The sequence below is a fragment of the Hippocampus guttulatus genome, chromosome 1 (assembly GCF_054856545.1).
Source record: "Hippocampus guttulatus isolate MCC_2025c chromosome 1, RoL_Hgut_1.0, whole genome shotgun sequence".
Classification (NCBI taxonomy): Eukaryota; Metazoa; Chordata; class Actinopteri; order Syngnathiformes; family Syngnathidae; genus Hippocampus; species Hippocampus guttulatus.
This window is the reverse complement of record NC_141261.1, coordinates 29,423,531-29,447,117: the sequence shown is the minus strand read 5'-3', so window position 1 is coordinate 29,447,117 and position 23,587 is coordinate 29,423,531. Positions and strand designations below refer to the sequence as shown.

Sequence of the window (23,587 nt, the reverse complement as noted above, 5' to 3'; positions counted from 1 at the left end):
AATGTACACAAGAATTTGGGGGAATGAAACATTTCATGAAATAGTTTATTCTGTAGATACACTTGTAAAAATGATACATTTTACCTAATTAGGGAACCCCGGTAAGTTCGGTTTTACAGTCAAATGTATGCACTCAGTAAAAATGTTCATACACGTCGAGGACGTCAAGGAGCGCTTTCTCCTAAGATGCAAAACTCCATCTATCAGTTATTTTGGTGTCGTGTTCTGAGGATGAATGCATCACATCCTTTGTTTTTACACAATGTACAACTAAATGGACAAAATCAGGAAAAAAACAACTTCAGTGCTTCATTTGTCATTTAGACGCTATGAAGAGTCCAACTTGCACTGCCGTGTCAGCTGCCACAGTCCAGAGGGAGTTGGTGCAAGATGGCAATTGTTTTTTTGTTTTTTTTAGCTTTTAAGGCTTTAGGAAAGATTCAGCATCAAAGCATACTAACGATGAATGAGTCGCTTCAGTAACTGGATTCCATTCCCAACCACACTTTATTTGACCCTTTTCTTCTTCTACCATTTGAACGGCCAATAAGGAGGAACATTTTCCGCAGCAGGATTTTGCATGAAGAAAACAAAAGGGTGGAGGTGGGGTGCAGGGCCAGATGTTTGTGTCCATCTCACATGGAGCGGCCAAAGTCACATCCACTCAACGAGGAGGGGGAGGTACAGTTTCAAGGCCCGTTCCCATGGCGTTTGTCAATCTGCTCCTGTCGTGGGTCAAAGCAGAAGGAAATACTGTACCATTAGTGTCATTACATTTCAGAGCAGATTTCAAGACATACAAGCTACCTTGAGTAGTGTTGTGAGTGTCTCCCTCGCTTGCTTGGCCGCACAGCGACTGCTCAATTTTCTCGTTACTTCCTCTCGGGTGCGGCTCCACAGGGGAGGAGCCTGGTGGCGGCGGCGGCTCAGCTACTGCTGCGCTTGCTGCAGGTTTCAGCGCAGACACTTGCTCTGGTCGAGCTGCAGCTGCCCTGGTGGCGAACCAGTATCTCACCAGATCGGTTGTCAAACCAGTCACCTTTGCCAGTTCCTGTAACTGCAGCCGGAAAGACCAGTGTTCACTGTTGCTCATTTCAATAAGCATTTGCTCCCAAAATAAATAAATAAAACCCGCATGCAAATGAATTATTTGAATGCAACATAGAAAGAACCCTTTCTCCTCAAGTACAAAAATGTTGGATGTGGTTTATTATTGCAGTATATTGCAGTGTTGTGTCCAAGGACCGGCAACCCGAGGCCAAGGCCTTGACTCCAAGGCCAAGGCCAAGGACTTGGAAAATTTTCCGAGGCAAGGCCAAGGCCAAGGACTTGAGAAATTTTCCGAGGCCAAGGCCAAGGACCAAGGACTTGCCTCTGAGGCCAAGGCCAAGGACCAAGGACTGATTTTGAAACTAAGCCTAGCCGAGGACATGTATAAAACAATGCTATCATACCACTTGGCAGGTCTTCATGATTTGCAACACCCCTCCATCATAACCCCTTGCACTCCCTAACGCTTGAATGAAGTGTTTTTATTCAAAGAGTAGAGCAGTCAGGGTACGTGTTATTTATACTGAGAAAAAATAGATAAAATCATATGGTATACATTTATGAATTAATGTTTTAGTGCAGTAGTTTCTTAATACGAAGTAAATCAATACTGAACAGGCATGACGTGGCACGGAAGACAAGTTGAGAAATGACTTTGCATAGAAGTCAATCACTGACTGCAGAAAAAGCGGTAATCTCTCAGTGATAACTTTACAGTTTACCGGCAGCGAGTCCCAGGGACTCGCTGATCAGAAAAGTATGAGTGCCATTATGGATTGAGAGAGTCCCAAATTTCGAATTCTGAAATGGTCTACTTATTCAATTGCATATGATAATAATACAAACAACAACATATACATACAATGATAAACAAATGCTGCAAAAATTTAAATGATTCAGTAGCAGGCCTGAGGATTTCGGAAATTCATGGTAACCGTTTTTCGGTTCCGTCGGATTACCCAATGGGAAACCACGATAACAAATGTTGAGTTCCGTAAACGTTCATCATGGGAACCCATTTTTCTATTTTGACTGATATTGATAATCAAGAATTCCGAAACTCAAAAGTCTAATGTTTCAAGGGTCAATGTTTGAAAACTATGCATTAACAATGAACATTACATCAGCAGCTGTGTACTCCAGGTTTATTCCAAAAAATAAATGGATCAAAAACTGGTGTACTCATGTGGCATCATCAGAGTATTTTTTCCAATCTCACACTGCAAAGATTAATTGACTGGTAATCATTAATACAGGTAAGTATTGATGTGGCTTGGCATCCTCTTCCCAAGACGATGCATGTGTAATCTACGATCAGTTTGACGAAAGAATTTAACACACGTCATCATGAGTTCTACCAACAGTTAACATTAGCATTACCACACCTTGTGACGAATGTTTTATACATAAAGTTACCATGCTACAACCAGTAAATTGTAGAATAACCAATACTGTTTCATAATATTTTTCACAGCGATTAGCCTACAAATCTAATGACCAACTTGCCTCGTAATCGTGCCTCGCGTCGTATTTCGCTCTCTCGTTCTGCGCATACGTCACAGGTGAGTTTAGTGATACGCCCTTTGGACGATTCATACGAAAAATCAGACTGGCATTCCCATTTCTTAAATGTCGTAATTAGTAGACCTTGGTGAGTTTTTTTCGTCGCCATCTCAAACTTTCATCCGCGCGATTCCTCAGTTTGCGGACTAAAATAACAACCCGCATGCGCACATAACGTCAGCTGTTGTGTCCCCCCCCCCCCCCCCAACACTGAAAACAAAACGAAAGTAAATTAGAAGAAACACACTCACACACCACACCACATCACAAACACACATACAGGCGCAGTGAAATCGCGTTGATCACACAGTCAACTCGTGTGCGGTGACTTTTATGGTTAAACTATTTGTCGGTACCGTTAAAATGACGCCACGGAAACGACACGCTACCGGTAACGATTGTTACTGTGAAATCCTCAGGCTTGCCGTAGTTTGTTTGTTTGTTTGTTTGTTTTGACTGAGAAATTTCCTTGCGTCCCAAAAACGCACATTATTTGGAACTGTGCGTCCCGTGGGAAAATTATGCGTCTCGGACGCGGGACGCAGAGGTAACGAGATGGCTGAATCTCTAAACATTCTCTGAGTACTACTATTATTACCACTACATTAATTAATACCTTCAACTTCACAATAATAATAAATAATTAAATCAACCATGATTTTAAACTATGTATTATCAATATTCATTATTCCAAACATGAGAAAGCATTCAGCAAACATAACTGGAATCGAGCAAAAGGACTCCAAATCCCAACGGCCAAACCCGGAAGTGAACTGCCGACATTATTGACTCCAGCTGTAACGCAAATTACTTGGTTCAAACAAACATTCTCGTGCGATTGCACAAACGTGATGATTGTGCAAAAATAACTAAATAGAAGACACCACTGTTACAGAAAGGCTGACACGCTATTTAAACTGCCGATCGCGAACGGAACGAACCGTGATTGACTGTGATGCCGCTCTTTATACGTTGCGCTAACTGTCACCTGTCAGTGGCAGCCCCGCCCCTCTTAAAGCGCCAGAGAAAGTCATCAATGTGGGTTTCCCTGGATGGATTTTGTTTGATTTCTTTATGATTTTTGCGGTCCTTTGGACCACTTTATGTCTGTGGATGAAGGATTAGAGGCCTTAATCCCTCAACTCCAGCAACTGAATTGCTTAAATTGTCCTTCACAAGCAAAAATGGGGTGAGGTTAACCTCTTTGAAGTGCTACGTGAGAAATAATCCAACAGTTTTACAATAATCCTCAATATACAATTGCAAGGAGTTTGGGGATTTCATCATCTCAGGCCCAATGTATAAAAGAAGGTTCAGAGAATCTGGAGAAATGACTGCATGTAAGTGGCAAGGCCGAAAACCAACAATGAATGCCCGTGACCTTCGAGTCCCTCAAGCGGCACTGCATCAAAAACTGACATGAATGTGTAAACCAGGGGTGCCCATTACGTCGATCCTGATCGACCGGTAGATCTAGGACTCGTCCCAATTAGATCTGAAAGGTGTAGAGGAGTCACCTACGTCACCATTAGTTGTTGGCGCTCAGCAGTCTGCAATTGCAGCTTGTGATCAGAGCTGTTGCGCTATATCTTTGATCGTCATTATTCTCATTCAGAATTTGCTTCGTGTACAATTCACCGAGGGCACGGGCAAAGAATAGGAATCTAGAGGGCTGATGAAGCACTTTAAAACGGTACGTGTGAGCTAAGATAGTTAACAGGCTGCAAAAGTGCATCGCTTGCTTCCGTGTTTGGCTTCTCATCCTGGCGCGTGTGTGCGTGCGTGCGCGGTAAGGGGCGATCCCGGGAGGTTGGTTGAACGAAAAGTTGATCTTCGGTCCAAAACGTTTGGGCACCCCTGGTGTAAACGATATCATCATATGGGCTCAGGAACACTTCAGAAAACCCATGTCAGTAAATACAGTTGACACTGAAGTTACACTGAAGTGTAAAAGTGTTCTGTGGTCTGACGAGTCCACATTTCAAATTGTTTTGGGAAATTGCGGACGCCGTGTCGCCTAGGCCAAAGAGGAAACGAACCATCTGGACTGTTATGGATGCAGTGTTCAAAAGCCGCATCTGCCTTGGTAGGGGGCATGGGTAACTAACACATCTGTGACGGACCCCATTAATGCTGAAAGGTACATCCAGATTTTGGAGCAACATATGCAAGCAACCTTTTTTTCATGGACGCCCCTGCTTACTTCAGCTAGACAATGCCAAACCACATTCTGCACGTGTTCCAATGGCGTTGCTTCGTAGTAAAAACGAGTGTGGACATTAGACTGGCCAGACCTGTCTCCCATTGAAAATGTGTGGCAGAGACCCTGGACTGTTGAAGAGCTGAAGGTGTACATCAAGCATGAGGGACTGTTACTTCGTACAATGTTTTGGCTATAGTGCCATAAATGCAAAAAAGAAGGAACAAAAACATGCCTGGGTGGTATTTTAAATAGGGCATTTCTTCCTATCTTGCAAATTTCACTTCGTGCGGGGTGGTCTGTTATGACCCCCCCCCCCCCCCCCAAATGGAAGGGTGGTTACTGTATGACTGGGTACTTTCTTTTTTTACGACCTTTACAGTATTGAGTTTGCTCGCGAGCTGAGCTTACGTCTCTAAAATGCATCTTCTCTCGATGCCACAATTCACAGAAGAGCCCCGTGTTGTTACGAATATTCCTGACAAGCCTGCCCGCCGGCTGTAAGACACCCCAGAAACAGCTAGCTAGCGCCTACCCACTAAGTAGCAATGAGACAAGATTTCCCCCAAAATGCTGAGCCAAGTTCAAATGGCCACTTAATCTTGAGTCCAACGTATCAAGAATTTTGAATATAAAATGGGTTCTGGAGAAATTGAGTTTGTGTCAGAGGGGGGATTTTTTTTTTTTTTTTTTTAAAGATTGTTAACACTTTTCTCTGTGATGTGTCAATTTTAGAAAACATTGATTTGCATGGACAGGGACTTGAACTAATTTCTTGAACCAGAGTGAATGAACTTTGACTGGTTTGTGGTCAGTACCTGCGACTCTTCCTGACCGCCACGGCTGTCGAGGTGCGCCTGGAGGAAGCGCTCGTTGTCCTGGTGGAGATCCTCGTCCAAGGCCGTGTTCTGGTACGCCTCCAACCACTTGAGCTGGCTGTTCTTTTGCATGTAGCGACAGTCCCCGAACCAGCGCACCACGTCGGGCCGAGGCAGCCCCGTGCCTGAGATGAGCTCGTCGTACTGAGCGGCGCTGGGCCACTGTGTTCTCGCATACACTCGCTTGAGCAGGTGGAGCTGCTCCGCCGTCTTTTTGCCTCGCAGAACGGCCGCTTTACCGCCGGGCATCGCCGCAAGGTTCGTAGACGCGCCGGATTGGGCGCTCCCACCCAGGCTGTCCGCCGGCTCATCCTCCAGTTTGCCATTGGCCTCGGTGACCTTCAGCATCTTTAGATTGATCTTAATTGGATTGACTTTGAGTTCGCCGGAAGCGTCGTCGTTTTGTCCCTCCTCGCCGTCAGCTTCTGTCCCGCTGCCCGATGCTCGCCCCGCCTCCTCTTTCCGTCTTTCGGCCGCCGCTGCTTTCTTCCTCCTCTCGGTGAACCAGTTGTGAATCTCCCTTCTGGTCATCTTGGTCTCACTTCGCAGACGGTCCACTTCTTCTCCTGTCGGTTCGGCGGCCTGAGTGAAGCTGGCCTCCAGCGCTTTAATCTGACAAAAAAAATAAATATATAATAAAAATAATTTATATATATATATATACTTTAGATATACACGTCGGCTGTTGCTGGATGTTATGGCCTCTTAGGGGCAGTGTAGTGCTGTGCATGGATGGAGAAAGAGAACAGAAGAAGTTACTAACTCCTCATTTAACTCGTTTTTCACTGATTGGGAGGAATTTGTGCATTTGAGTTGTGCCATATTTCCTGTGTGTATGCGTTTCCACAGCATTTATGTGTGAATTTTGGTTATTTGAAGGAATATCACTGCCAAAGTCAATGCAAATTGCCGTTAGCATTTGAATGGCATCTTCCTTTGACTTTAGCATTAGCAATGAATATTGCCTCCAAATATCAGTTAGCGGTCTCCTTGACTACTGTATTTACAACACTGGTCAACAGCAAATTTGAATCAGATGGTTTCGGGCACCCCTAAATGTATTTTTGACACTGATTTAAAAAAAAATCCAAGCACATCAGTTTTGTGAGATATTCCTATTTTTTGTTTCTATGACTGACCTATAAATGATTGTGCAGTACGGATTTTACCACGCGCGTTTCAGAAAAAAAAATCCCACCTGTTTCTAAACTTCATATCTTATGAAAACCCGATGTGCTCGGGGAAAACAAAACAAAACAAAACAAGGGCAGATTTTAAATCAGCACAAAAACAATCCTCTGGAAAAGTTTACTCTCTGATAAAGGTTAGGTCTATTTCTTTGTACTGTTCTCCCGGGATGTAAATTTGTCAAAATGGCAAGCATTTATCTATCTATTTATTTATTGTGGCCATATGCTCACCTGGTGGGGTTCTCTCTCCTTGTAGCGGACAACTGTGAAGTCAGGAGAAGGCGATCTGGGCAGCCTGCGTGAGGGCGTCGAGGGAGATGTAGGAGTGTGTGTTGACGTCGGGCTCAGAGGAGCAGAACCGTGCTGTGGCGTTCTGGCGCCGCTGCTGTTTTCGGAAAGGTCGATGGGCCCGGGGCTGCCCTCGTTGCCGCCCGCTGCGCTGCTGCCTGCCGACGCCTTGTGTGGCGCGCCTGGGCCTGAGCGCGGGCCCTTGAGGTTGCGGAGGTGGTAGCGTCGATCGCTGAACCACTTGCGGACTTCGCGCACCGTGAGTCCCGTCAGTGAGATGAGGCGGTCCACCTCCTCCTGGTCGGGGTACGCGTTGCTCAGAAAACTGTCCTTGAGCGTGCCGAGCTGCTCCTGGGACTTCTTGCCCTTGCAAAAGCCGGGGTCTAGGAACACGTTGATGCTGCGGGAGCTCAGGGAGCCGCCAGCTATGGGAGACGGAGACGAGGATTTGGAGGAAGGCGAGGATGCTTCGTCCATTTTGAAGGAGTTGCTCGCGCTCAGGTCGGCGTCATCCGCACTGACGCTCGAGGCATCATTTTTGTTCCCGCCGCTACTGTCTGTTGTGCTGCTGTTGCTGCCATTCGAAGGCTTACTGTCCGCACTGACTCTGGGGGCATTTGCACTTTTAATGACGTCACTTTTACTCTTGCCCAGGGTACCGCTGGGGTATTTCACATTGGCGCCACTCACCTTAGTATTGCCCTGATTGTTGCTACCCTGAGTGAGATTAATGACACTCGCTTGACTGGTGCTACTCATGACGTTGCTCGTGGCCCCTCCTCCACTCCGACTACTCTTACTGCTTCCAATGACGTTGCTCCCGCTACTGCTGCTGCCCACTGACCCCATCATGCCGGTACCCTTGTCGGCCACCAGGGCCGCGGCGGGTCGGGCCTGCATCATGGGCCGGGCCGCCGTCTGGGGCTTGGGTGTGACAGCCAGTGCCACGGGGGTACCGTTGGCCATCACGGGCTGCGTGACGATGACGCCCCCCGGACTAACAAGAGAGCCCTGCAGTATTTGAGGGATCCCGGTGGCCCCCAGAACTGTGATTGTGTGCGCCGCCGGACTCTGGGGCTGGTTGTGTGCGCTAGTGGATGCGGTTTGGATGACGGTGTTGAACATTTTCCTCCTGGCCTCCTCAATCTCCTCAGGAGACCAGCTGATGCCTTGTTTGAGTCGCTGCGCCGTGAACCAGATCTTGATCTGCTCTTCTGGGAACTTGGTGACCACGGTCAGGTAGCAGAGCTCAGCCTTTGTGGGATAGGGGAATTTGCTGAAAGAGGTCTTCAAAAAGGAGGAGGAGTCCATGGAAGCATTATAGGTGGGGATGCTGCTCAAAGGAATCATCACCTGGATGGGAAGAGTTGAGACGGTGAACCGGAGGTTTCCGTGCCGACAAGCGTCCATGTTTAATGAGCTAGAATTGAAGCAAAAATTACTTTGGGAAGATTCTTGGAAGATGAGGCGTCAGTGGAAACTGCAGTTGGAGATGACTGGTGCAGGCTTTTGTTGTGAACAGAGACCACCTGTACACACATTGGATTAAAGGTGCAATAATTCAGCCACAACTATTTTAAAAGCCGATTCATCGCTTAGAGACCTCTTGTAGTTGACCAAGTCCTGAGAATTTCTGCCTCTAACCAGAAAATACTCTCAGATTTCTCTAGTCTTCCAAGAAAGCAGACATTTGTTTTCAATCAAAATAAGACATTTGCAATATCTGCTTTTACTTTTGGATGAACATTTTTCCAGATGTTCGGACACGTTACAGCCCAAACCAGAAACTGAGGCCATGTCTACACCCAATTGGGGGTTTTTAAGCTGCGCGATGCGGCAACATTCACTGACACGCCTACCTCTGGTTATCTGACAGTAACGGGCCCGCCTTTGAAGTCCTCCTTCGCCTGTGCTCTTTGACAGCGTGCAGTAGTTATGGTTATAACCCGCACTTTAGCTGACGTCCAGACTGGCTCTCATGAAAAGCATTTTGGTAGCAGAGTGATGAGGTAAATCTACAGTTATGACTCTCCACAGCCAAACGCAGATCCGAACATACTGTATCTGCAAATCGCCAGTTTGGCTGCAGTTTTCAGAAACCTTGTTTTTTCATTTTTAAAAAAAATCTCTTTGGAAATGTTTTCCCATCCTGTTCATTGATTTCTCAAAAACAACAACAAAAATTCAATTGTTAAAAAAAAAAAAAAAAAAAAAAAGCATTATTTGCAGTGCGACATTGGATTTCGTGAAGCAGTAAGTTCAACAGGGGAACATCAAAACAAAGCAAAGAGGGAACCTACCTGTGTGATGGGGGTCTTAAGGACCGGTAAAGTTCCAGACCCATTGACGATCTGAATCGCTGAGGGTAGTGTGACCTTGGTTGGTCCATTGTGGACAACCGTGGGGACATGAGCGACTTGGTTGACTGCAACGGTCTCCTTTTTCTCTGGCTCCTTGGAGCCAGATGAGGAGTGCGCATCTGAGGAAGGCTGGGACATTACAATTCGCTTGAGCTCAGATTTGCCCTTCAGCATCTTCATGATTGGGGTTTTGGTGATGGAAATCTCATTATCTTTGCCTTCATCTGACCCAGTGACTAATGTCTGCTCCACCACCGCCCTCCGATCCCTCCTTCTCAGCTGCAGAGGGCAATTAAAGGTGCTAGGGTGAATCCTGGCATTATGAAGGGCCAGGCCTTCAAACTTAAGCGCCGAAAAGCCACAGTTCACACAGAGGAAGCTCGGGTCCGAACGGAATTCCGGGTGTCCGGCGTACACGTGGTCTAAGAACAAATTGAGGTCATAGGTTTCAAAGTTGCAAGGCTTGCAGATGTAGGTCCCTGCATCCTCTATGGCTGGGTCTGCTGCCTCGAGTTTGGGAGAGTCCGTGAGTTCCGGCGGGCTGAGCCTGGCGCTACCTCCAGACAGTGTGGTTTGCCGCTGAAGAACCGGAATGTCCACGTCAACGTCCTCAAAGTGCTGTATGATCTTGCTGGGGATCATGCAGGGTATCGTGGACTTCCTCTTGCTGGCCATGGTGTGGCCGCACGGTGGGGAGCGTCACTCAAATAATTGCGAGTGGGGTGTGATCGGGAGGATGGGTGGTTGCTGGCAGCCTATAGGCTGGGCGTGGAGGGAGGGAATGCGCACAGAATGTCCATACGGCCACTCGGTACCTTCATCGTGGCCTGGAGGCAAAATGTGAAGGAGATAAAACATTTTGTTACAGTGAAAGAAAAATACAACTTGCATAGCAACTTGTTCAGGAAGATTGCTGGGGTCTGTAAGTAAACAACCTTAATTGTAAAAGTGAGTGGAAGATAGTAGCAATTAAACCAATCAAACCCCCAAATGTCGACAAGGCATCCTTATGCCATAAGGCTCATGAATGAGAATTTTTCAAAAAGCAACTCTGCTTCTTCACTAAAGTCTTTGGGGGAGTGATCCTGTCTGACCCCTCCTTCTTCTCCCCCGCACGCTTCCCCACCATCATGCCCACCCTACCCCCAAACGGAGAGCAGGAGAAATGGGGGGGGGGCGCGGGGGGTTGGTGAACGGGTCCTTACACACCTTGACAAATATTGGGACAAAGACTTCCGACCGCTCACATTACAGATCGACTTGCCGACCGTTATTCTGAATATTCCTCAGTTTTGTTGCTGCTTATAATTCAGTATTTTCCTCCAAATTCTGCGTCTCCATACAACATAGTGAGGCTTCTTGCGGTTCGCCATCCCGCCTTCTCTTTCCTAAAATAGTTCATGAATATCAACTAGACAAAAGTAGGTATCGGCAAATTCAAATATTCCCTCCCAACTTTACTTTGAATTAAAACGATATTTCTGAAATAAAACAGAGATGAATAGATCAAAATACATTGAGGCCAATCCAGCACATGGCACAGCCATGTTTCTCATAACCATCCATCCGCTTTCGCGAGTGTTTATCGTCATTGGCGTCATGGGTGAGCCTGGACCTCTCAGTAAAGTAAATTTAGATTGCTGCCATGTTTTATGAAACGAACCAAAAAAGATCACCCAATCAACAATAAATACCTGCAGATCATATGACAAGTAGCCCGCAGAATGTACCTCAATGTAAAGCAATACAAGTACGACTGTTTCTTGACAAAATACTCAAGTGAAGTAAAATGTACTTTGATCAACACAATTTACCCCCCAAAAACTCTGAGTAAACGTAGCTCGTTATTACTCACCTCCGGCAAAGGGGGAGCGATTAAGTACCGGATGCTGGTTCTGGGGCCTGGACGTAATACCTCACAAACAAACTTACAAAGGTTATGGTCTCACCAGTTTAACTGGTAAATTCAACAGCCTCTCCAAGTCTTGCCCCTTATTACACAAAGGCACAACTGCTGGTAGATAAGACGAATCAAAACGTTGGCCACGACACAAACCTGCCCTTCTTCAAACAGCGCAAATGCCTTCCTTCTTTCTGTCTCTTGTGCCCACAAAGTAAACACACAAAAAGTGTTCTAGCAAGAGAAAAGTCACGGTACGTTAGTTTCAGATGAGTTCACGCTCACTCCACAGGGACGCTACACTTTGACACACTAAATATGCAAATATCAATTGTTTTCATTGAAATGCTCAGTTTGGTTAACACCACTTGAGGTGAGTGAGGAACTGAGGCCTCGTCTCCACGTCGCCGGGGATTTCGCAAACGCGAGATATTTTTCTGCAGCCACACGTCCCTGGAGATTTTTCTTCATTTAAAAACAACAACAACAACAAAAAAGGGGGTTCTGAAAACTCTGTCCAAAGTCGGGATTTGCAGATATCTGCGGATCTGCATTTGGCGATTGACACTTGTAACCAAAGGTTTATAACAATCAGTCATTAGTAAAGTCAGAGACACGCATCTCCTCTTCTTCTTTCTTTATTAAAAAATAAATAAATAATCATTCAGTCAAAAATATTTCTTTCTCCTCGTTGACAGACATGTGCGTACAGTTCAGTTTCAGTACTCAAACACAATACAGTATCTCTCTATTATGGCCAGCCCAATCTCCAGATCTCAATCCAATCGAGAACTTGTGGGGTGATATCAAAAATGCTGTTTGTGAAGCAAAACCAAGAAATGTAAATGAATTGTGGAATGTTGTTAAGCAATCATGGAGTAAAATAACTGAAAGCTGCCACAAGTTGGTTGACTCTATGCCACACAGATGTGAAGCAGTTATAAAAAACTGTGGTCATGCAACTAAATGTTAGGATTGTTAAATCCTACCTTTTTTTTCGGAAATACAAAATAGTTTTGTGCAGTCAACAGCAGACACTGCCATTTTTTGAACACACCCCTTTGAACTATTTGCCCAATTGCACAGCCTTCGGAGCGTGCCGATTATAAATGCTGGGTCTTGTTTGTTTTCTGAGAATCTAGTGCACCCACTGGTAACTTGTCTGGCATGTAAAAAAACAGGGATATTCTGGTTCGTCACATTGCACTGCTATTATTTTGAACAGCACTGCATATATACATATATATATATATATTCACCCCTTTCTTTTTTTTTATTACAGACATAAGCTTCCATAAATATATTGTGTGTGAGTACATATTTGCTTTCTATCCTGTTTATATATTTGTGACTGTGTAAATCAATGTGTATATGAACGAGGCCGTTGATGTGGAAGAACCTGAACCTGAAAAAAGCAGCTGTCCTGCCGTTTTGGTCGATTTTAGCAAGGAAGACAGAAAAACAAACAAACAAACAAACACGGCAACTAAATATTTTTGCAACGTGTTAGGTCTTTAACCATGAGACCTACGGCCCCCGTTTTTCTGATGGTACGGACCCGGTTAGGGGCGATGATACGAACATGCTTGTAAATGCTCTAAGCATACTTTTGCGGCTTGGTGTGGATGAATTTTTCATTTTATTTTATTTTATTTTTTTTAACAAACAAAGCAGTGCGGACAGAAACCTCTTCCTACATGGAGAGGGGGAAATATTCAATTTAAAAAAAGCCCATCTTCATGTAGACGAGGCCTGAGTTGGCTTCCACTTGATATGAACTTGACTATTTTTTCCCTCGTGACTTTCGCCATTAGCAGTCACACAGGGTGGAAAGTGAGGGGTTAACGAGCAACTGAGATTTGTTTCTGCCAAAGGAACATGATGTCCCTTGTTCCTTTGAGCATCCCTGGGTGAGAGGCACGCCGCTTGTCGTGGGCTGCTGCGCACCCCTCCTACTCCTCTGGCATTCAATTCTGCATCAGGGGGCATCGCGCTGCCAAGGCGGACCGGTCACATGACCGAAACAAAGGCTTCTGGGTGGACAGTTTCACTCATCCATTACGCGGCTGTGTCGGGTGAGACGAGCGCGAGCCAACGGTGGGGGTTGGGAGACGCTTTGGGGTGTGAACTGTCGTGGAGGAAGCGCCGAGGTGTTTCACAGAGGAATTTTCCCCAACCTGATTCCCCCCTCCAACCGCCGTACCCTGCCCACCCCCGCTCTTCGACGCCCCCTTCTTGCTCCAAACTACAATCATGCAGAGCTCCACCCCACTTTGCCACCTCACCCCCCTTTCCCTCCTCACTGTGCTTGCTCAGACTGGAATGTTCCAAGCCAAGAAGCTCCTCAGTCAGTGGAGATATGCAACAATTCACCTTCACACACATTTGACACTGTTCTGAATATGATTGGAGAAAAAATTTATATACTGTAGGTATAACATTCAGGGCAATGGACAGAGCTACAAAGTTGTGCCACAAAGTTTAGCCCGATCAGGGACTGCGCTATAAGCCTCAGCCAGGCAAGGATGCAGACAAAGCACTACGCAGGCTGCGCTATGAACAACACACCCAGCCGGCGCGTTGACTCCCGGAGTATGAACGCAATGGCGTCAAGTTGTACGTCACGTGTCGTGGCAATGGCGACTTTGTGTCTGTGTGTCAGCATTTGCATGTGTGGGTTTCCTGTGCGAAGTGAAGCGATGGAGGTTGGGGGAGGCCGAGTAAGCAAGGGCGCATATGTGATTACGTTCGTATGCATGTAGGACGTGGGGGTGGCTGCCGGCGTGCCAGTGAGTGCGTGTGAAGCTTGTTTACGGAGGGACCGAGGCAGCTTGTTTTCCTGCGTGCGACGGTCGCAGACATGCCGGTGACACAAAGAAATCTTTTTCTGGTTATTTAGCACCTGTGTGGTGGTTCTGCACAACATGAACTCTCTTCATCCCTCAGCCTTACTTTTGGGAAGGGCCTCGATGGATCCACTGAATACAGAACAATAATAGCACATGCACCAGCTATCGTAGAGAGAAGGCTGCGTAGCATTGCAACAAAAATACCAGTCACTAAGCAGCGGATACACTCGTGCCGATGACAATGCTGTGCTTAAGAGATGTATGTATACTGTTTTCTTGTTTACTCAGTTTCAAGCTTCCTTGCTTGTCCTTTTGCGTCACGCAGATACACCCCCCGCCTCCACTTCCCCTCTGGCCCTCATTCCTTCTCAGTGTTCCTCCCCCCTTCTCGTAGCATGCTTGGCCAAGGGAGACAGGTCGGCAGCGCCACTGATGTGTTACTGTCCCCATGGCAACCACCCCAACGACTTGCACCACCCGCCGGGGCTTCAGGAAGACAAAATGGAGTTGTGTACCTCACACACACGTTCACCGTAGCTATCCAAGTTTGTTTGTTTGAAGCGGCATTTGGCGCATCCCCGGACTGCTCTTATTTTAGTAACTCCCACTGACAGTATTGGCGTTTCCCATATAGGTGTGGTCGGCAGGGAAAGTTATTGGCCAGAGATGATGCTGACTCTTCCTGTTAACTACATGCCTGAGTGCCCTTCCAGACATTGGCCTTGGTTACTTCTCGCTTTCTTCCCTAGTGGGATGAACAAAACTTCTCTCTTTCTTTGGGCTTGGTCTGCAGTGACCTAGGTAGTGCTGAATCTCAGTAAGCAAAAAAAAAAAAAAAAGAATAAATAATTGAAACATTAAAGTCAAATGTTTATCTAACCACCCTTTGACTACCAAGTTATGGTTTTTCTCAGTTGCTCGTTTGCTGACATTCACAAGTCCCTGAGAGATTGGCTTGCGCTCATGACTTCAGCTCAGCATTGGCAATAGTGGAACACTTCATGTCAGTTTCCTACTGGGCCAGCCCATCCTCTCTCAGCGACTCTCGGGTCACAGAGCAGATGGCTGTGTGGGTTGCAAAGGGCTGCATTGCTGTGGCCTCTGCCGGGGCATGCAGAACTGGGCTGCTGAATAGAGCGCGACAGAAGGAGAGCGGGGAAAAAAATGCCGTTGCATCATACTCTGTGCTGCCCAACCTAAAATGGCTGGCATCACATGCTGCTAAGCAGCCGAGCAGAACGCAGGCTGCCGCTGCTGACCAAAACCTGCTCGCGCCGGATGTGGGAGTGAATCGGCGTGCTCTCGCCAAGACTGTGAAAGGCTCTGCTCTCGACTGTCAGTTGATGGCGAGCTTATTGTCGACTTGGTAGAGCTACACGAATACACACTGTCGTCATGACAGTGGAGAAGTGAGTGCGACGTCACTGAACGGCTGGCACACTGAAATGACTTCCTTGTCTGCCTTGAGTGGAGACTGAGGATACAATTCAATGAATTCAACGGGTTACAGAAATCTCTCATTCATTCATCCTCTATAAAGTTAAATCCTAATCTCAAAAAGCAAGTTTGGAAAGAGTTATCAGTATTCTATAGCGTTCTGGCTAAACAAAACACGGCAAGCTTGAGGTACATCTGTGTTGTTGTAAATATGGTGCGTTCACTGAAGTTCAGCCTGACTTTAACATTGAGTCATTGGCAGCAGTGTTGCCGTGGGTGAACTTTTAAATCCCCCAGAGCCGCACCAACATGACAACACGATATGATTAATCACCAGGCCAGCATGCTAACTACTGTTGACTCTTGAGCATCACTATCAAGCTGCTTGGAGTTAAACATTTCATTAAAGCAAACAAAGATTAAGAAAAAAAAGGCACAACTTAAGAAGCCTATTTAAAAAACATTTAAAAGGGGCCTCCATGGGTGTCATTCTAATGAGACAAATTGCATAGGGAAATATTAGTGCTGTCAAGTGATCCCAAAAATTTTTGCCATTACTTAATTAGGTCTGTAATTAATTAATCTATATTTTAATCTCATCTAAAAAAAATACTGAGAAACCCCCTATTTTCATTTTAAAATCATTACACTATTGAGGCAGATCAAAAGATAAAAGTGGCATTATAAAGTATTTTATTGTTTTTCAGCAGACTTGGACAGATGCAGTCCTAGCCATTTACTTTCTGCTGTATTTGAGACTAGTCAAAGTCCTACCTGCAACCTTTAGTTTCGACCATGAGGGGAAATAGCACTGTTTTGTTTGTTTTTGGAAATCTCCAAAGAATTACAAACTAAAAATAAAAGGTCAGGTCCTTAAAAAGTGCTTAGGTTAACAGATCGAAAACAGTAAGAACCATTTTCTGAGCAATACAAGTACTCAACACTGAACTTGCTTCAGGTAATAAACAATAAATAAAACAGATCCTTAAATCACAGTGCTGTAAGTTAGCACTTCAGAAATAACACTGTTCATCATGACAAACTAAAAGTGCTGAAATAAACATCAATCACTTCTCGTAGTCTACAGAGGACACATCAACTGTGCCTCATACGTGGGGTGTTCTCGAGTTTAGTTTGCCGAAGAGCTTTGCTATGTATGGCTCGCTCGCTATATTGCTAACGCTTTCGGTGCTAACGTTAGCTGTGGCTGCGCTCGCGACTGGGTGCTTTGCATTGATGTGGGAGGCTAAATTTGAGCTGCTTCGGTGGTAAGCAAACTCCTTCTTACAAATTAGGCACGACACTCTACCTTTATCAATTGTGTCATCAGGGCGTTTTTGGAATGTACATTTTCCATTCATTGTGCCGAGAACTCTCACATGCTGTTCTATTTTCACCTCTCCATTCCTCACCGCTGCTTACTAAGCCCGCCCAACTCCAATGGGAGCCTATCAGCGTCGGCTAAACAAGCCCCAACATAATGGCAGCCAATCAATGTCCGCTTAAGGCTGTGATTGACAGTTGTTTCCCCACCCTCAACAACTCGAACACAGGAAGCCAAGACATAAAAAGGGCAATTAGAAAAAGGCAACCCACCTAACAGAAACAATAAAGGCAGAGATTAAAATTTAGATCAACGCGATTAAAAACATGATGCGCTAAATGTGACGTAATTAATTAATCACAATTAACGCGATAATTTGACACCTCTAGGAAATATATTTCAGATTATAAACCATGTTTCATGAAAAGTCAGGGATGAACACATAAAGAGTATAACGTTAGAAGCCTACAGTCAAACCTCGGTTTTCGACCATAATCCATTCCAGAAGGGTGTTTGAAAACCGAAACCATGTTTCCCATTAGAATCAATGTAAACATTTTTAATCCATTCCAAGTCTAGAAAACAACTTTTTTAAAAGCATTTTTTCAACTATTTTACACCATAAACTGTATACACGTGTAATAAGAGAACAGGTAACAACAAACTACATTTTGTATGTTTTATATTTACATTGAACATTTCTCTCTCTCTCTCTCTCTCTCATCATGACAATTGTAGATTGCATTCTTTTACACCTTAAATTTATAAACCCTAAAGTAATGGCTGTAACTATGGACGCTCTGTCTGCAATCCTACACTACGAGGTAACATCCCTCCATCCATTTTCTGAACCGCTTTATCCACACAATTCCAGTCTCGTCCATATTAAAAGTTTGCTGGGGAAGACATTCCTCGGCCTTGATGAGCTTTTCAAACTCAACTTTAAACTTTTCGGCAGCTTCCTTGTCTGAACTGGCTGCCTCTCCATGACGAATCACTTTTTTTCCTCAACTTTTCGAACCATCCTCTGCTTGCTTTAAAATCAAACTCTTCATGAGCAATGCTAGGATCCATTTTTTAAATCAAATCTCCATACAATTGTCTTGTTTTGCCACAAATCGTATCTTGGCTAAGACTGTCCCCTGCTAGCGGTTTCTTATTTATGAAAATAAGCAAACATTTCTCCACTTCCTCTAATATTTGTGGACTTTGTTCACTAAACACACGAGATCCTTCAGCCACATCACTGACTTTATGATGGTCTTTCGTTTTTAGGATGCTGCTGATTTCGGCATGCCGAACTCCTTAGCCAACACAGACAAATGCACACCTGATTCATATTTCACTATCAAACCTTTCTTAAATTCAATAGTTTTGCGCACGATTTTCCTCTTTTTTCAGCAGATTTACCGTATTTTCCGGACTATAAGTCACAGTTTTTTTTCCCATAGTTTGGCCGGGGGTGCGACTTATGTGTGAAATAATTAACACATTCTATCATTTGACATGTTATTTTCACATTAAACCGCAAGAGGGGGATCTAGGCCTGTGTTGATGCTTTCCACATTGCTTAAAAGTGACACAGAGGATGAAGATTTCATTGGATTTAGTGATTTGGAGTGACACTGATGGTTTGGTAAACTTGTTAGCAGGATCATTATGCTGCAGTTATCTGAATAACTCTTAATATGTTACGTGAACATACCGGGCACATTCTCAGTTCATTGTTTAGGAGTCATGTAACGTTAGCATATTGTACTCTTATTCAGCCTGTTGTTTTATTTTTATTTGCCTTCAAAGATAACATGTCTGTTCTTGGTGTTGGATTTTATTACATAAATTTCCCCCCAAAATGCGACTTATACTCCAGTGCGACTTATGTATGTTTTTTTTGTTCTCTATTATGCATTTTATGGCTGGTGCGAGTTATACTCAGGAGCGACTTATAGTCCGGAAAATACGGTACTACTTCCACTTGCTTTCTTTGGTGCAATGCAGAAATAACAGTCCAATTTGCGTCAATCTCAACAAACACGTCTGCTTTTTTAAAAATCTTAATTGAACACGTCTGCTCACAATGGATGCACAATGTATGCTCTTTTTTTAAAAAATCTTCGAACACGTCTGCTCACAATGGACACTCTTTTTTTTAAAATTTTTGAACACGTCTGCTCACAATGGACATTTTTCTTTTTAAAAAAAAAATCTTTATTGAACACGTCTGCTCACAACGGAGGCGTCACTTCTTCGTCAACCTGAGGAAGCGTCACTTCTTTGTGTAACAAAGTCGAGAGAAGTCGAGTGGCGCATTCAAGTGTGCTCAGTTTGGTCGAGACCGGATTTTGGTCGTAATCCGAGGCATAAAAAAAAAAACTCTAAATTTTTGGTCGAAAACCGATTTGGTCGAGAACAGAGACGTTCAAAAACCGAGGTTTGACTGTATTTGCAAAACTTTTGAAAAGGGCAACCACGCGTTTCATTCTAATTGAAGAACAAGAACTATTTTTCAAAGGACACTAAAGAATTGTATAGAGTAACAATTCTTAAAGTGTGGTACGAGTACCACAAGTGGTATGCTGGCTCTCTCTAGTGGTCTGCAAAAGAATCACTGAACTAACACAAAATTACAGTATTGAATGCATGAAATAAAATCAAACCTATTATAGTGAAACTTGTAGATAAGAACAGTCAATGTAAACGTTTTTAATCCAGTAATTTCCATGCGCATTAAAAAATAAACATTTTAAGCTATGTTTTATTAACAAGATCTGTTTTTTAGAATTTAAGTACGTGTTTTGACTTTTATGAGCAATGCATCTTAATTGAATCTGTGTGTATTTTTTTTCTTTTCTTGGTGATCATTTTCGATCACATGACCAGTGTTTGTTTGTCCCTTGTGTTGGTGTTTGACATTGGGAAGATTCACTAATCAAACACTCATTAAGCAGCACCACAACAAAACAATAAAATTATGTCATGGGGGAAAAGGATTTCTATTTAAGCACAGGGTTAATGTTTGTGTACAGTATATCACAGTGGCTTAAAATAATAAATGTGAATGTAATTTGTTCACACTACACTACTTTTCCCCATGAACACATAGACCTAGTATGTAACTGCATTTTAATGTTGGTCATCATAGTGGTACTCGCTAGTATTTGTTGGAGGTTGTTTTTAGAGAGTATATAAAAAAATTAAAAGCAAAAGGTAAGTGGCCTAATTGCGAAACTTTTAATGAGTGTCCTTCAACTGGGAAAATGCTATTCATAGCACATCTAAGAATTGAATATGAGAGTATGCTCAAAATTATTCAATCTTCAAGTGTTGCCAATTTATCCGGGTGCACGAATAATTGTTATAATAATTATAAAATCTAATCTGACCTGTCAAATTGGAACAGCCGAATGAGAACGTCATCGCCATCATACATTTCCCATTACGAAGCGTGTTCATCTTCCTTCCGCTCAACTTAGGCAGGCGGAGTGAGTCCCAACTTCGTGGACACGACAATAATACGCGCGTTGGAACCTTCGCACTCGCAGCGTAGAATGGGGAGAAAAAAAGACAAATCTCCAGCCCTCGAAAACCCCCCTCCCCCGTCGGCTGTCGCCATTTTAAGCAGGCGACGTACGGTGCAGCTGGCCGGCGAAGGTGGACGCGAAGTTGGACGAAGGCTGAAGCGGCCCTGGTAGAAATGAAGACCAGGAAGCGACACTCACCTCACGTTGTCGGCGCACGTCGCTGTGGCAAACAAAACACACATAAAAAAAAGTTTTTTCAACGGTAGCAGCTCAGCGGCACCAGCACGCCGACGGCAGGTCTGCGCCTCATTGATGGCAACTTCAAGGTGGAAGCTGCTCCGTCCATATGCCGGTTGTCAAGACGACTGAAGCTCGGCGGCTCGCGCCAGCGACCCTTCCTCGGTTCGGCCTGGTTTGATTTCGAGTGGTTCCAGTATGAGAGTATCCAATGGAGGGAAGCAAAATACGGCGGGCGTAGAGAGGGAAGAGGCGAGCACGTGATCCATACGTCACTGACGGTGGAGTTGGCGTGAGAGCCCCCAGTGAGCGAAAGAGGCGTCCCACCGTCAATCGAACCCCAGACATCGGACGGGCCGGAGGTCAACGTCCCGGCCAGCATTCTTCAACCGCATGCAGTGCAGCTAAAAACGCCATGAACACACCTGTCTCCCCAGGTGACCTCTCTTAAAGACACAGAACCATAGCAGTCGTTCGTTCTTCTTTCAAATGGCAAGCAAAAACAGAATAGTCACACACATGACTCTTATTTTGTTTTTTGATTCTTAATCAAAACTCATTCAAGGTTAGACTTGGTTCCAGTGGACCAGCCGCATTGACATTTGCAGCCCACCGTCAAATTTGGAACTGTGTGACGCCCCAAAATCGTGAAAAATCCAAACGTTTCCAGATTTTGAAAACATATTTTTGAAATTGAGATATCCGTAACTGCATTCCTGCGATCTACAGTTAATCACTTATTCAAGGATAGTGTAACATCACTTTTGTCATTGGTGTTATTCAGTGTCTCATTACAGATATCTACAATTCAGTTCCAGGTAACCGCTACAGAATTACAGATATATGCAACATAAATGGAGATACTTACTTTGTTTCTCTTACTTAAAACTTATTTTAGATAAAAGAAACTTGAGTTGAGCGAATACTGTATCTTCAACTGGAAATAGCATCTAGTCAGAAGGAAATTATCGATATCTCAAATTGAATTTTGAGAAATCTTTAATTCCGTCACAGATTACTTGTAAATCTTATTGCAGATACCTGTAATTGAATTACAGGTTCAAGCAATATCAGCGAAAGGCAAAATGACTTTGCAGACCTCTGTAACGGAGTTTGGACACAATACAGCACTTTCTTTTTGTTGTGTGGACATTGAATTCCTGAAGAGGCACTTAAAATTGTGACAAGTGTGTTCTGACACCTGTTTGAATGTGATTGATTCATGTTGAGCTCAGCCACATCTCAATCACATGAGGGTGCACACACTTGGGCAACTACATTATTTCATCCTTCCATCCATCCATTTTCTCAGCCGCTTTATCCTCACAAGGGTCGCGGGGGTGCTGGAGCCTATCCTGGCTGCCCTTTACCATCAACACATTTGGCTTGATGGTCAATATGAATGTTTGGTGGCAGAGCACCAAATTGCCTCAGTGTAATGCAACCGTGTGGAAACAGCGGGAAAGGTGCACCACAGAATCACCCATCCATCCATCCATTTTCCGATACGCTTTATCCACACAAGGATCGCGGGGCATGCTGGAGCCTATCCCAGCTGTCTTCGGGTAGTAGGCCGGGGACACCTTGAACCGGTTGCCAGCCAATCGCAGGGCACACATAGACGAACAACCATCTGTGCTCACACTCACACCTAGGGACAATATAGAATGTTCCATTAACCTGTCACGCATGTTTTTGGAATGTGGGAGGAAACCGCAGTACCCGGAGAAAATCCACGCAGGTAAGGGGAGAACATGAAAACCCCACACAGGAAGGCTGGAGCTGGAATCGAACCCTGCACCTCTGCACTGTGAGGCCGACGCGTTAAGCAGTCACCTACTGGGCCTCACTACATTATTTCAGTTTTTCCTTCTAACCTCACTCTCAAAGAGAGATACATAAAAAATGTTTGCGTTGTACAGCTTGTTGGCCATATTAATGGTGGAAAAAGTATTAATAAGTCATAATCCTATGATAAATTCTTGTTTTTTTCGAAAAAAAAGGTGTAATGCAATAACAATACTCTAGAGTCATATAAAAAATTAATCATCTTCCCCAAAATAAATACATACAGTTTTTAATAGAAAAAAAATCTTAAATACATATTTTGTTAGGATAAAAAGTGTGTGAAAAACAAAGTCATATCTTTCCAAGATAAAGTTGCAATAATATGACACCTAATTCAATGTATAACAAGGAAAGAACGTAATATTTTAATAACTGTATTCCCAAAATAAACGTGATTCCCCTAATGTCATGCTGTTTGTTCTAAAAAAATAAAAAACCCATATCAGATTCTGTTGGTCCAGTGGTTAGTACGTCGACCTCACAGTGCAGAGGCACTGGGTTCAGTTCCAACTTCGGGCCTTCCTGTGTGGAGCTTGCATGTTCTCCCCGGGCCTGCGTGGGTTTTCTCCGGGTACTCCGGTTTCTTCCCACATTCCAAAAACGTGCATGGCAGGCGAATTGAACACTCTAAATTACTAAATTACTCGTCTCTGTGTCCCCTCCGATTGGCTGGCAACCGGTTCAGGGTGTCCCCTGCCTACTGCCCAATGACAGCTGGGATAGGCTCCAGCACCCCCGCGACCCTTGTGAGGATAAAGCGGCTGAGAAAATGGATGGATGGATGTCAGACTATAGTTTAAACAAAACACATTTAGTTGCCAGTTGGCTGAAAAAAACAGTCTACATTCCTAAAACAAGCACTTTTTAAAAATGATACGACAATTTATTGCAAATTATTTTGTGGACCCCCAAGCTGGGGGCTGCGGGACAGTTTGAGAACCA

At 44.4% G+C, this 23,587-nt stretch overlaps 1 protein-coding gene across 2 annotated transcripts; it reads right to left on the bottom strand.

Moving 5' to 3' along the window:
- Positions 1-31: 31 nt before the first annotated feature.
- On the bottom strand, positions 32-21,225 carry zhx3b (zinc fingers and homeoboxes 3b). Of its 2 annotated transcripts, none has more exons than XM_086124878.1 (7): positions 20,423-21,225; positions 9,470-10,356; positions 8,612-8,698; positions 7,113-8,522; positions 5,632-6,303; positions 808-1,057; positions 32-725 (listed from the first exon to the last, which is right to left on the bottom strand). In XM_086124878.1, the coding sequence occupies exons 2-7, from the start codon at positions 10,202-10,204 to the stop codon at positions 715-717; spliced, it is 3,165 nt and encodes a 1,054-aa protein (XP_085981004.1). In that variant the 5' UTR covers positions 10,205-10,356; positions 20,423-21,225; the 3' UTR covers positions 32-714. The 2 variants fall into 2 exon arrangements, with proteins under 2 accessions (XP_085981004.1, XP_085980997.1); XM_086124871.1 differs by having other exon boundaries at positions 20,759-21,225.
- Positions 21,226-23,587: the final 2,362 nt, after the last annotated feature.